The sequence below is a fragment of the Haliotis rufescens genome, unplaced genomic scaffold, assembly GCF_023055435.1.
Source record: "Haliotis rufescens isolate VD_foot unplaced genomic scaffold, xgHalRufe1.0.p SCAF_17, whole genome shotgun sequence".
In the NCBI taxonomy this organism is placed as follows: domain Eukaryota; kingdom Metazoa; phylum Mollusca; class Gastropoda; order Lepetellida; family Haliotidae; genus Haliotis; species Haliotis rufescens.
The window spans coordinates 27,449,180-27,463,917 of NW_025963857.1; the positions used below are offsets into that span (position 1 = coordinate 27,449,180).

The 14,738-nt window shown below is 39.0% G+C and overlaps 1 protein-coding gene across 2 annotated transcripts in view; it reads left to right on the forward strand.

The window, feature by feature from the left end:
• The window catches only part of LOC124138570 (H(+)/Cl(-) exchange transporter 7-like), a 168,556-nt gene that overhangs the window by 112,633 nt on the left and 41,185 nt on the right, over positions 1–14,738 (forward strand). For both annotated transcript variants that reach the window (XM_046505292.2, XM_046505291.2), the window contains exons 3-5: positions 2,281–2,355; positions 3,356–3,421; positions 4,549–4,684. In XM_046505292.2, coding sequence (XP_046361248.1) covers positions 2,281–2,355; positions 3,356–3,421; positions 4,549–4,684 — 277 coding nt within the window. The remainder of the gene's footprint in view (positions 1–2,280; positions 2,356–3,355; positions 3,422–4,548; positions 4,685–14,738) is intronic.

A 14,738-nucleotide genomic window follows, 5' to 3' on the forward strand; every position in this document is an offset into this window, starting at 1 on the left:
CGTAATAAGCGCCCCGCTCTAATAAGAGCCCACAGTGATATTTGCTAATACATTGGCCAGTGAACAATCCCAATTAGCACCTCTTCCAAATGATCAATGTACACAAGACTTATTTATTCGTGTATAATACGCACTCGTGTGTTATATGCACCCTTAATTATGGGCAATTAAATTCTGGAAAAATATATCTGTCGTGTCTAATACGCACAGACTTTTCTTTTGTATCATTTCAGGCTGTCAGCATAAACCACAAAATTTACGATCTTTTAACTATTTCTTTCACCAAAATTTTATTCTAATAAGAGCCCCCTATTTCTAATTTTGAGAGCGCCCTGGGCGCTTATTATGTCAAATACGGTAGTTCTTCAAATGAACTTAGTAAATGGCAATAATACATTAATATCAGGTGAAGTACATAAACCTTTAAGTGAATAATACTGCTTATTTGACAATTTAGGTAATTACAGTTTATGCTCATCTTCATAATGTTTACAGACCTATACAACATGAATTTCATCTTCAATTGCGTTACAATGTTCACACAGAACATTATCATCAGTCATTTTTGATACAACCCTACGTAGATGCTGTAGACCCAAAGAATTACAGCCAATTCTAAACTTTGTTAATACACGTTTGTACTCCAGATCGTCGTCATATAGTTGGAATGTTGCAACAAACAAACAAACAAACAAACCAGACCAGTACACACATACTTGCAAGAACTTGGCTATGTAATTAAACCTTTTTCTATAGATACTTTTATTTCGAGTGCAAGTAACTGTTTGATTAGATACACCTTTTTTGATCCGATCTGATCTGATTTTAAACATGGATGCCTTGGTGGCCATCTTGAAAATGTAATTTCATGTATTATTCAGACATTTCTGCATGTTTCATTATGAAATTTGACACACATCAAGTCTGGGGTGTGCAAGAGAAGCAAAGAATATGCTTTTGGATAAGTTTACAAATAATTCCGATCAAATTGTAAACAGGGCTGACATGATTTCGTCATAATTCAGGTGAGCTTCAGAGCCTTGTTGCTATTTTTAAGTTCTGTGTGTGTGTGCAGTGAAGGTCAAGGTTGCATTTGAGGTTACCACATTACAAGATGACGCCTTGTCTTGTAAGACATTCACAGGTACTGAAGGGAAACTAGTGACTTGAACAAGGTTTCCTTCAGCCTGTGGCCTAAAGTTTGTGGGTGAGCCAATGAAGGGTCAAGGTCATGATGAAGGTCTAGAAACATCTTAAAACACTTTCGATACATTGTATTACTTTCTGGATAACTTTTGTGGTGTTGCACCATCTTGTGGGTAAAGTGATGACATTTGAGACGAACAGCCATCTGGTATATAGGTTTCTGTAGTTGCGTTCTATTTGTCTGGCTTGGTGCTCTTGGTACAGGCATTTTGCCATGGAAAAAATAACTGGGTTGCTTCTGTCTCTGCATGTTATGCATTTTTTTGGGTTCAATAAAATACTAGTTTTTAAGCAAATGGATAAAAACTTGCACGTTTGTGTATTTCCCTCAATTTCCAGCTGTGTCCAAAGAATTAAATGTGGGCCAGGCAAACCAGGCAGTTTTCCTTGTCATCAGCATATGATGCATCTTCCTGAGGCAAGGGAATTAACTGGCTGTCCGGTTTCCACCCTTGCCAAACTAGGCTGGAATTTCTGGGCTTGATCCTCCCACCACCAGTGGCTATTATGAGTTATGTCCCTTCTATGTCCTTCCTATTGACAAGCAGTTTCCACCTATCATATGACTTGCATTTGCTTCAAACAAAATGGTGGATCGCAGTCAAGACAGTCTGATCGATAATCAAAATCTGTATTGTAGAAAAACAGGTCTTACCTTGCAGAGTGCATCACGTGAGCACCTTGATAAGAAAAACATGAAAAGACTTGGAAAATATCTGTTGATGCCAAATTGACAGTACACATGTTTTGCAAATCCTGCAAGCAACCGAAAACTGCACAGCAGTTTACGAACCAGGTGTCAATTGTTTTTACGAGATTGTGATTGAACTATGCATAAACCTAGTTCTGCAAGGGTGGAAACTGAACTTTAAGAGTCAGTCAACTCCCTTGCCTCGGGAAGATGCACCTAATGAGATACGATAAACACATATATGTATATGACGTTGGAGAATAACAATACCTGAAAGATTGACTCTTTCAGTGAACCACTTTAGCTCAACACATTTTTACTTTACAGCCTGTAAGTGATGACAGTAACATTACATTTTTAATAATAAATTACGTTTCTTTCAGGAGTTTCACAAACGTATGAAACAGTATGGAGAGAATTCTCCACGCTTCAGAAAAAGACTGGTGTCAAAATGGGAGGTAAGGCATGTTTTCTCCAGCTGTTGTGTATTAGTTAAAGATGTTGGTGTTCATTTTAAGCAGTGAGGGATGTGAAAAACATATTTTGAGTGTACCGGGGTAAGTCCATTAAATGCAGGCCCCGCCATTTCTCAAGTCATTGTAGCTATGTAATGTGAGGATACAAGGGTGTGAGTTTCCAATGAAATTAAAAAGATGTAAAAATTCTACTGATGAGTTTACAGTATTGTAGTTTTAATAGGGACATTATTAGTCAGAAGGGGTTGGGTGAAGTTGGCTAGGACTTTTGATGTTAAAAACACATTTTTCTCAGTCACTGGCGGTGTGGTCAAGCGGTCTGTTTGAGCACCAGGTGCTGAGATCATATCCCGCTAGTGACCAGGTTGTCATTCAGCCTATGGACCAACAATGTTTACAGGTCTTTACAGTGTTGTCACTACCCCTAGTGTACAGTACACACACCCTGTGCACTTAAAAGAACCCACTCGTCCGAGGGTAGTTGACCAGGTGTTGGAAACATGAATACGTTCACGCTAAGGAAACACAAGTTTCAAATCGTGTGGTGTCAGCCTGGGCAAGTGACTTAGTTCCAATGTGCCTCTGTTCACCCAGCAGGGAATGGGTACCTGCTATCTGAGGTGGGTGTAAATACCCTCCAGCACCTGTAGGCAGCTTTGGTTGTATACTCCCCAGGGAGTTGAGAATGATAACTGGAATGCTATAGGATCCACTGGCGTGGAAACAAATAACCTCTTTCTCAGAAAGGAAGTAGAACAATAATATTTTTCTAGTCCTTCCAGTAAATCCAGCAAACATTTGTTTTCAGTGAAGTATTTCTCCAGAGTATCGATCAATGGTGGCTTCTTATAGCTACTGTGACAGATGAAAGATGTCATCTGACAGTGTTTCATAGTGCTTGGCTGAAAATTCTTATTGTTTCTATCTCTTGGTGAAAGATTTTTGCAGTTTGAATTCTTTCAAATAATTTTTGTCTCTTCAGAGTCTTAACTATGATCCAATTGAGAGTGACCTTGCCCTTGAAGAAGATGAGAAGAACAAGTCCAAGGTCAGCCCACATTATTTTTTGTGCAATTTGTAAACAACATCACTCTTAATTAATGAAGTGTTGCAGCAACAGGATTTTATCTAGGATTTTTGAACTAAGTGTCTGTTGTAAGCAAATTGCAAAATATGCATAAGTTTGTGCAAAACTCGGTAGTTTGAAAAGAGATTTTTTCAGAGATTTTTTTAACATTCCATTCAATACATTAGTAAAAGTAACACTTAAAGCCATATTCTCTTTCTCGGTCATGAGTCATTGAACCACAAGTCATCTTCACAAACCTGTATCATTAGGAAAAACTGAATTGAGAATTTTTAGTTCAAAGGACAATATGATAAGGGCCCATTTTGGCCCACAGGGTCTTCATAATTTATGGAACAAACCCCTCAGTAATTGTTATGGCAGTTACCAGGTATGTTAAAATGAATGAGAATTTGTTCATTTCAACACATGCATGTTTTGGACTTGCAAAAGGAAATGTAAACTTAAGGCTAAAAAATGTGTTGAAAAAATGATTTTAAAGGTCTATGAAGCATGTGTTTGGAATATAAATATGAGCAAGCCTTTGACTCAAACTGACTTTTTCTTTTGGGATGTTGATAAAAACACTACAAAAATTCATGTTGGGTCACGGAATTGTTCATTGTTAGATTTTGTCTTGAAGCTGAAAAAATCATCCTTTTTCGCTCATTTAGACTTTCTTGTGTACTTAACTGAACTGAAGTCATAACTTGGAAGTGTAAGAAAGAAGCATGGCTCGTTGTCAATTATTTGAACAAATCTGATAATTTTCATACCATTATTACTATTTTATGCAGCTTAAGAATTTCACGTTTTCAGTGGGTTTTTGTCCCACCCTACCTATGGTCATTTATACAGGCGTTTGATGTGGACTAGCGGTTGAAGATCAGCAATTCAGCATCTAAGAATTCCCTGATAAATACCAGGTCTCCGTTCCACAAAGTGATCTCAGTGCTACCATTGTCGCAAGCCTATGTTAAAGTATGGGAGTTAACATCGTCGTAGGGCTAAGATTGATTTGTGGAATGGGACCATTAACATTTCCTAAAGCATTTCCTGTAATATGTTCAAGAGATCCTTCTTGTAATGATGACCCTGATTGTTTTCAGAAAGCCCTGACAATCAAGGCTGTGTCTCGCTGGGTCATTATGTTCTTTGTCGGGATCGGAACAGCGCTCTTAGCAGCAGGAGTTCAAATCATTGTGGAAATCATAGCTCACCATAAATTTGAGTTAATCAAAAGTCGTATCCTTTCCAACATAGTAAGCATTCAACTGTCCTTCACCTTTACTGTACAGACCGCCTCCGTGGTCTAGTGTTAGAGCGTCCGCCTGGAGAGCGGAAGGTCCGGGGTTCGATCCCCGACCACGTCATACCAAAAAACGTTAAAAGATGGTACTTGTTGTTACCCTGTCTGGCGCTCAGCATTAAGGGGCTAAAACAATGACTGGTCGGCTCGGAGTCAGTATACTGTGTCTGAGTGGGGTATTCATGTTAAACTGCGGCATGGTATCTCAGTGAGCTAGCACTATAAATCGGCATTAGTCCGGACTAGTACAAGCAGCCACACAAACACACACACGTCGCTATATAAGTGCAATAATCTTGGACGCGACGTTAAACCCTATTTCACCTCACCTCACACCTTTACTCTTATGACATACCCGTTGAATGCTTGACACTGTAAAGATTCTGGTAAACAATGGTTTTCAACTGGTACCCAGCAATCTATGGTTGTAAGAGGCAACCAAATGTATCTGTGGTCAGAATTGGTGCCTTGGTTGATTGGTCATCATACCCTGACAAAGTAGATTGTTGCTCATGATATCAATCACTGGTTTGTTTTGTCCATACTTAATTGTTTACGCTGATGTGATATTGCAGGAATATTGCTGACTGTCGCATTAAACAAACAAACAAGCAAACAAACACTGATTGCTTGAAATCGCCTGATATTTGGTCGTGTCTACTGTGGATCAGGGGGCGGTCGGGTAGCCTAGTGGTTAAAGTGTTAGCTTGTAATGCCGAAGACCCGGTTTGATTCCCGACATGGGTATAATGTGTGAAGCCCATTTATGGTGTCCCCTGCTGTGATATTGCTGTAATATTGCTAAAAGCGGCGTAAAACCATACTCACTCCCTACTGTGGTTCATTGTATCATCTTTCACAAAATGCACCTGATTATATACTCAACAGCAAAAGTACAATTGTACTTCTGTGTATGGAATTATATAACATAGAAAGAACAATGTCTGAGGGGACGGTCCCTCACTTGGTTGCTTGTTGCGTTTCTTCTTTCTTCTCTGGTTCAAATCCAAAACTTCATAATATAATCCATGTCACAGTTACTTTTACCTTTGAGTATATTTCATTTATGAGGGACCCAGGGTGTTCAAGGGGAGCACTTGTTACAATTTTCATTTCTGGTTTTTAGATTTCTCACAAAACAATTTAGTGCATGTCTCAATATAGATGATCAAATATATAAGTGTTGTTAGTGAGAATGCAGACAAATTCATCAAGGTGAGCTTCAGAACCTGCTAATGTCCATTCTCCCTTTCGACTTTAAATGAAGGAAAATAATATTGTGATATTTTCGTGGGTAAGACTGCTGCACATATTCGCCCCTCTCAAAATTATATATAAAAGGATTGGGCCGCAAATGCATACACATTTAACTTTTTGAGGGCCAGATACGGGCAGAAGTCTTTCCTATTTGTGAATATAAACATAAGTTTCTTTATGTGTTATGACTTGAAATGGGTCACTTTGTTTTAGTTTAGTTTATTTCACTGGGTCATCACTGATTTTTCACTGATCCATTCATATAAGTTTCACTGCTGTTTTGCCTTTCACACCCAGTGGAATCTGTTTCAGTGATCAATTGAGACAGGTTATTCTCTGTCATTGACTTTTATATTTACAAAGTTCAGTTACAAAATTGAGTACAGTTATTGATCATTATACCAGTTATCGAAAAACGTGAAAAAAATGTCATAAGAAAAATAATAAATGGTCAAATTGGGCGAGAAATGTGCAAAAATTGAGCAAAACATTCTGTTTTTGACAGATTTTCTCCTATGTACATATTTTTCAGAAACTTGTATGTAGTATTTTCTAAAAGCTTATTCATCAAAGAGTTGCAAAATATAAGAAATGAATAAGGAGACCCTGACTAGTGCAAAATGTTGTTTGTATATATATATAGCCTCTAGCCCAAGAGATTGACAACAACACCAATTGCTGAACTTGGAGAGTTTTCTGTTGCTGGTCCAGTTCATGCCGTATGTGTCACAGATGAAGGCAAATAATGGCTTCTCTTGTCAGAAGTAACTCACACTGCAAGTAATTCTGGATAGTTTTGTAACAGGTTCCAGTGGTAGAGGCCATGTCACCGACACTTCTTGTCTTTATAGTGTAAGCATCTCCACACTGATATGACTTTTATTATGATTGGCCAGCCTGCAGTTTCTAGCAGACACGGAAAGGGTTTAGTGGTATTCTATCAAGTGATTTGCCACCAGCAGAAGTATGCTGGAATGTTGAATTGGATGCCAGATGCTCATAGATGCAATGTACTGGTTGGAAGCGTGGTTTATCGCTGCGTGTAGATGTATGATCACGATGAGATTCTTTCTTTCTCTTGATGATCTGGCCTTCCTCGTGGCCTACATGAGAACATTGAAGTTACTGATTTACGATTTATATCAATCATTTATAGGGTTTGCAGGGTTTACTCCAGTGCAAATATTATGTCCTGTTCTCATAAACTATGAGAATTGGTGCAAATAATTTACATTGCAAGTAATGGCCCAAAAAAGTATGGCTGTTTGAATCATTAAGTTTATCAAATTTTTAGATTGCGTGTTACACATAACTGACATTTATATTCTGGTGAGAAATACACACAGGATGACAGTTATTGATTTTTTTCAATCTAGCATTGAAATCCCAATCTACTTCAGGGACTTGTTCCACTAAGTGATCTAAGTGCTAAGACGATTGTAACTCACATACTTTGACATTGACTTACGATGGTTGTAGGGCTGAGTCGATCGTAACTACCATACTTTAACATAGACATACAGAAGTCGTAATGCTGAGACGATTGTGACTCACAAACTTTGACTTACAACAGTCGTAGCACAAAGACCATCATATGTCCCATACTTTAATTTAGACTTACGAAAGTCACAGCACTAAGATCGCTTTGTGAAACGGGGCGCTGAGCATGTACGATGAAGTGATCATGTAAAATTGTTGGAAATCAAGAGCAGTGTGCCGCATACCTCCACTACCCTGCGTCCCCATGTTCATGTCTTGGACACTCACAATTTACTTCAGGTAATCATCTGGTTGGAATATATATTTATACGTTTCTTCGGAAATCCTGCCACATCAAACCTCAGTTGCATTTATGTCAAAGGTCATTTATGTCAAGATTTTTTACATTATCCTGTGACGGTCTCACCCCACATGGACATGGGGAATTCTTTTGGCATGCAAAAGGTCAACGTCACAAAATACAATATTTTGCTCGCTCAATATTTTGTAACTTTCTCAAAAAGTGTTAATGCATGTATCATTAAACATCTCCAGGATGGGGCCAGGTGCTTTTGAAACATTTTAGGTCAAAGTTCAAGGTCAGCATTCAGGTTTTTGTGAATTATGTTTCTAGGTTTGTCAGCACCATACCCGCGCTCGTGGGCTTCACCGAAGTGGTAAACGTCTGAGACCTGCAACACTTCGGGCTTTCCTCCCACATTAAGCTTACACGTTGTGATTTAACTGGATTTACGTTGTGATTTAATGTAGAAAGTGGTGTTAAACCCAACTCACTCACTCACTTCTCAGCTAATGTTGGTGCCATGTCTCTATCAAAGATCATGGTCATCTTTAAGGTTATTGTGAAATATGATGGTATAATGTATTTCCATTTACTGTTGCACTTTTACTGTTTCAGTCCTGAGAGTTGGGTAATTTTTGGATCTAATAAAGTCTTGATTAAGTAATGATCTTGATTAAGTAATGTTTTGGACTGAAGCACTTAGTCTTATGGGTGCATATATATGTTTTCTGCCTCATAGCATTTAATCACCTTGTGAAGGAGTATAAGTATATATACTCTGAAACTTTGTGTGCCTCATGATAAAGAAGTTGACATGCATAACTTCCCTTCCTTAGTTCATAGTGGTACATTAATACTTTAAGCTTTGAGGAAATGGTGGAGACAGAGCAGCTTCTTTTAATACAAATATCTCAAGGTTTTAATGATTTCATGATAGATATTTGACTATTGATAATTTTCTTTGTGATATATGTCTCAGCACATTTGAGAGAAGTGCATGCTGCTTTGTCATCACATTTCATTCCTGGTGTGTACGGGGGCACGGGTGGCCCAGTCGTCTAAGGCGCTGCGATTTGCTGTGCAGAGTTGCATCCCTTGGGCATGCCAGAAACCTATGATTGTGGGTTCGAATCCCGGTTCGCACCGAATATGTTTCTAGGTTTGTCAGCACCATACCCGTGCTCGTGGGTTTCACCGAAGTGGTAAACATCTGAGACCTGCATCACTTCGGGCTTTCCTCCCACATTAAGCTGACACGCCGCGATAAAACTGGAATACTGTTAAAAGCGGCGTTATACCCAACTCACTCACTCACTCCTGGTGTATACTACTTATGGCATGACACATTAACTATAGTAATATGAAAGAATCGGGTGATCTTTAACTATTTTTTTACTAGTATAGATATAGGTGTTTTGTATTAAAAAATCATAACATTTCAATATTCAAATACGAAGTTTGAACTCCTTTGGTTTATTTAAAAAATTCTTTATCCCTAAATAACCCATCCACTTGACTTACAAAACATCAGTTGCTGATGTAGATTCTGGTGTTCTTGTAATTGAGTTATGTATTGCTAATAACAGCATCTCTGGAGTTTTTCAACACCATTAGGCCCTATTGGTGTTGGTGCCAAAATAGTTACTGTTGATAAACATTGGTTTCGTATTACAATATGTAATGTAAACACGCAAATAAACAGGAATCCATGTTTATTTGGGTATGGCAAATGCCATGTATGAACAGTGTCTGAAATTATGTGCATGGTGAGTGGAGGTGAGGTGAGGTGAAATTGGGTTTTAACGTTGCGTCCAAGATTATTGCACTTATATAGCGACGTGCATGCACGTGTGTGTGCCACTGCTTGTACTAGCACACTGAGACACCATGCCACAGTTTAACATGAATACCCCACTCAGACAAAGTATACTGACTCAGTCGAGCCGACCAGTCCCTGTTTTAGCCCCTTAATGCTGAGCGCCAGACTATGTAACAACAAGTACCATCTTTTAACGTCTTTTGTTATGACGCACCCGGTTATCGAACCCTGGACCTTCTGCTCTCCGGGTGGACGCTCTACCACAAGACCACGGAGGCGGTCTTATGTGCATGGATAATAACTTATTTTCAGCATGCTTATCATGATGAAATCTCTACTTATCGTCTCAAACTGGCTTCCGCAAAGGATATCACTTGGGTCAGATCAAACAGTGTCTTCTAGGAGATATATCACTGCAAGGAAATTGCACCACAATGCTTTGCAGACCATTGTGGCATCATAGTAGTGGTTACCATGACAACCCAATGAAATGACATCACTATTCACTCTGCCACTGTAGCTGGTAAGCAATTTATTATATACTTTAGTGTGAAAGACTGAGTTTTCTGAAGTTGAGAAAAGTGAAATTTTCATTGCAATGAACATAGCACATAACATTGCTATTTCGATACAAGAGTTACCTCCCCTTAGATTGTCTCCCTTTATGGTAAGTGTCTAGCCCGTACACAAACTGTTGACGTCCTTTTTACGTTAGCTCCACATTGACAAGGCAAAATAATGACATTTCCTTTTAAACCGTAAATTTTTCATTTAACTCTGTTAACTGTTCATTTCGCAAAGCGCCATTTTTGTTACTTGACCAGCGTATACTCTTTCGCTTCCAACAGCGATCTCATATAGTTTTCAAGAATATTTTTTGTTAAGGTTGATTTTGTATATAATCATATCTATATGTATGATACAGAATTTTTGTGACCCAAATTATTTTTTGCTACTTTTGTTTATATTTTTTATGATTTTGAAAACACGGAACTACTTTTTACGTCGCAAATACAAGCTGTTGTGAACCGTCACTGCGTGTTAGGAAGGGAGAATTTACATTTCTAGGTTTTACATTTGTAATCTAATAATTTAATTTTCTGGTAGACGATAGGGCTGGGACGAGTCCAAATTTAGTACCTACCCCTCTATTACCTGACCCCACCCGGGTACCTACTGTAGGTCTCAAGAGATAGGTACAAAATGTCCGATTGGGAATTGTTTTTCCACAGCCCTGGCAAAAGGTATTTAGATACATGTATTAAACAATCTGGTCATGCATACACTGAAGTTGACTTATGTTATGTCTTTATTCAACCATATGAAAAGTCAGAAGGAATTGGTGCATAGTCAGAAAGAAATGCAAACATTAGTGACTTGTAGTGTAACCATAGAGTTCTGGAGAATATTTGTCATTAAACAATATATCACGTGACTATCAGCAGGTCTGGGTAGTCCTATGGGTACCCGAGCCCCACTCAGTACCCACCCAACCCGGGTACCCGAGTTACCCGTCCCAGCCCTAGTAGACAACTACACAAGAAGTATATAATAAATAGGATATTTCATGTGTTTCGGAACCGCGTCCGTGGTCTAATGGTAGAGCGTCCACCCGGAGAGCGGAAGGTCCGGGGTTTCGATCCCCAGCCGCGTCATACCAAAAGATGTTAAAAGATGGTACTTGTTGTTACCCTGTCTGGCGCTTGGCATTAAGGGGATAAAACAAGGACTGGTCTGCTCGGAGTCAGTATACTGTGTCTGAGTGGGGTATTCATGTTAAACTGTGGCATGGTATCTCAGTGTGCTAGCACTATAAATCGGCATCAGTCCGGACTTGTGCAAGCAGCCACACACACACACACATACATGTGCATGCACATCGCTATATAAGTGCAATAATCTTGGACGCGACGTTAAATCCCATTTCACCTCACCTCACCATGTGTTTCGTGAAATATCATGTTTCTCTCATCTTGTGAGGTGGAAAAGGAGATACTTTCACTGGTGGCTACATCACTCGTGAAAATATCTCCTTTACCCCCGTCACTCAATGAGAGGAACATGATATTTCACTCGACACATGAAATATCCTCCATTCTTGTACACTCATGACATTGGTTATTACTGTTTACAAACTGAGAAGTTGGCAGAATGATTTCGGAGGAGAAATAGAATCTCACCCTCGTGTCTTCGAAGCTCAAATATATCAAGACTCATTGATAAAAGATAACATATGCTTTGCAAGCCTCAGATATTTGTAACCTTTTTTAACTTTTCTTTATTTATTTGATCGTGGAAGCTATGTAGGTGAGATTCTCTGTGCAGGTGCCCCAGACATTTAGAATGTGCAGAATTGCCTCCCTTGCGATCACAAACCTGTGATCATAGGTTCACCATGATTATGTTTCTAAGTGTGTCAGCACCAAGAAGTGAACGTCTAAGACCTACATAGCTTCATATTTTCCCCCTATATCAAGCTGACAGCCCTGATGTAACTGAAATGCTGTTTATAGAGCCTTAAACCAAACTCTAACAATTTCCCAGAAAGAAAAAATCTGAAGTTGGGGAAAAGGACTGACCAATAACTGACCAATTTCGTTCAAATTCTTAATCGCTCAATGTGATAGCTGCTGATTCAAATTTTGTGATGTTTAACTATCAATGAGTCAATGATTACCAACTTCTATAGTAGCGCCTTTGCCTCAGTCTTATTATATACCAACGTGTGTGAGTGTGTGGCTGCTTGTTCTAGTCCAGACTAAAGTCAGTTCTATAGTCCTAGCTCACTGAGATACCATGCCATAGTTTAACATGGTAGCCCACTCAGACACAGTATACTGACTCTGAGCATACCAGTCCTTGTTTTAGCCGTTTAATGCTGAGCACCAGGCAGGGTAACAACAAGTACCAGTTTTTTTACGTCTTTTGGTATGATGCGTCCGGGGATTGAACCCCAGACCTTCCGCTTTCTGGGCGGACGCTCTACCACAAGACCACGGAGGCGGTCTTATGTGCATGGATGATAACTGCTTTTTGCTGAGCACCAGGCAGGGTAACAACAAGTACAGTTTTTTACATCTTTTGGTATGATGAGGCTGGGGAGTAAACCACCAGCTCTTCTCTGTCCATAATGCACAGGAATGTGGTAAATAAGGTGTTGGTTGTATAGGATTAAGTAGGATGGTAACATATAGATTAGTGCTGGTTGAAACTTGTGGAAAGTAAACTAGCTTAATCATTTGGATGAATTGATCAAATCTTATTAAAAGGCTTTTTTTTAATATAGTACTTTGCCAGCATAATGATGTACAAGTCTGGGAATTAAGTGCGGGAAATCAATAATTGTTTATAGGTGTCCCTGGTGAATAATAATATAGCCACCGTGGCGAGAAGCTTGGCACAGCCGTGAACTCTCACAACGTGCAGCCTCTTAAGACTAGACCTTTGATTGCAGCACAAATTAGCCTGCTTTACTTTAAATGGGACAGTATTAGCAAGGATGCTTGACCTGTACAGAATAATTGCTTTCTATAAATCTTAAATGGGATTTGGGCAGGAGTGAATTATATGGTTTCCTGGTCTTTAAAAACTGCGAATCAAATCTATTCCTCGTGGGGAATCAATGGCGCTATTGGACAGATTTGGTAAATGTTTCTTGTTGCCTGTGAGAATTCAAGGTTGAGCTGCATCCTAGCACATGATGCATTGTGTTTTGTTGATGCTGGCTCTAATGGGAGGGAGAGTGTGTGAGTTTTTTGGGTAAATACCTTGGATGACAGATGCAGCCATTCATACCACACCATCCACCTTCATACAAATTCAAATGAACACTGAATTTTAGCACACCTGACTGAAAATCAAGTGATTTTCCATCATCCATGGAGGATTGTCCGTCATGCTTTGTGAATATCTTCTCCTCAGAAACCATTGGACTTACGAAGTTTTTTCCCACCAATACTGACACCCCAATTAGTTCAAGAGTTTCAAACCTGATTTTCAATATGGCCACCACTGCAGCCATATTGTAAAAGTTATTTATGGCCATTACTCAGCTATTTGTTTTTAAAATGAAATGAAATTTGGTACATGTGGTGTAAGTAGAGGTTTATATATTTTAAATTTTGACTTTGTTTTGACCTCGCACTTAAATTATTTCAATAGGGATATTTGGCAAAGTTGAAATTGCAAACATGAGGGCACCGAAATTTGGCATGTATTATTCTCCTTTAGGTGACATCATATTTTGCTCAAATCATTCCATGTTTTACTATCAAGGCTGACAACTTTTTTTAAGTGTCTGCCCTGAGGAAATTTTAAACTGTTGATGGCCAACGATCTCTTGGCACAGTGTTATGTTTGTGACATTGTGCCCATGAGCTTCAAGGCAACTGTGTGTGAAGACTAACTACTTGTGACATCATGGAGTAAACAAGACATGCCATTCTCCTCTCACCATTATGTACTTGCTAGATTTGTTTACCACTTATACTACCCAAAAAACGTTAAAGAACACCCACTTTTTTCATATGGCTATAATTAATCTGTCATGGTCATGACAGATTAACTATCTTCCGAAAAAAATTGGGTGTACTTTAATGTCAATGACACATTAACTATAGCCATTCAAAAATTGGATGTTCCTTAACTTCTTTTGAGTAGTAAATATTTTGAGACACAAACGGGATCGGGTGGTCAGGTTTGCTGACTTGGTTGATGCATGTCATCGATCCCAATTGTGTAGATCGATGCTCATGTTGTCAATCACTAGATTGTCTGGTCCAGACTGGATTATTTACAGACCGCTGTCATATGCCTGGAATATTGGTGAGTGCGACGTTAAACCACAAACAAACATACTCTGTGGTATCTAATTACCCTGATAATGTCTCATTTCTTTGCAGTGTAGAGTCTTGTGTATGTGTTTTTCAAATCAGGTAGAGAACTCTCATGTGCTTTGAAGAAATGACATTGAACATTGTGTGCAGGACTTGCACATCATTTGCGTCTTATTTGAGTGTCTGTGTGTCAAGCTCGTATCTTCTGTTGCCAGTGTTGACAGATTGTATTTGTAGGAGCTGGAACAATGTTTTACCTTCCAAGATGGCAGTGAAGGAGTGACAGCGATTGCACA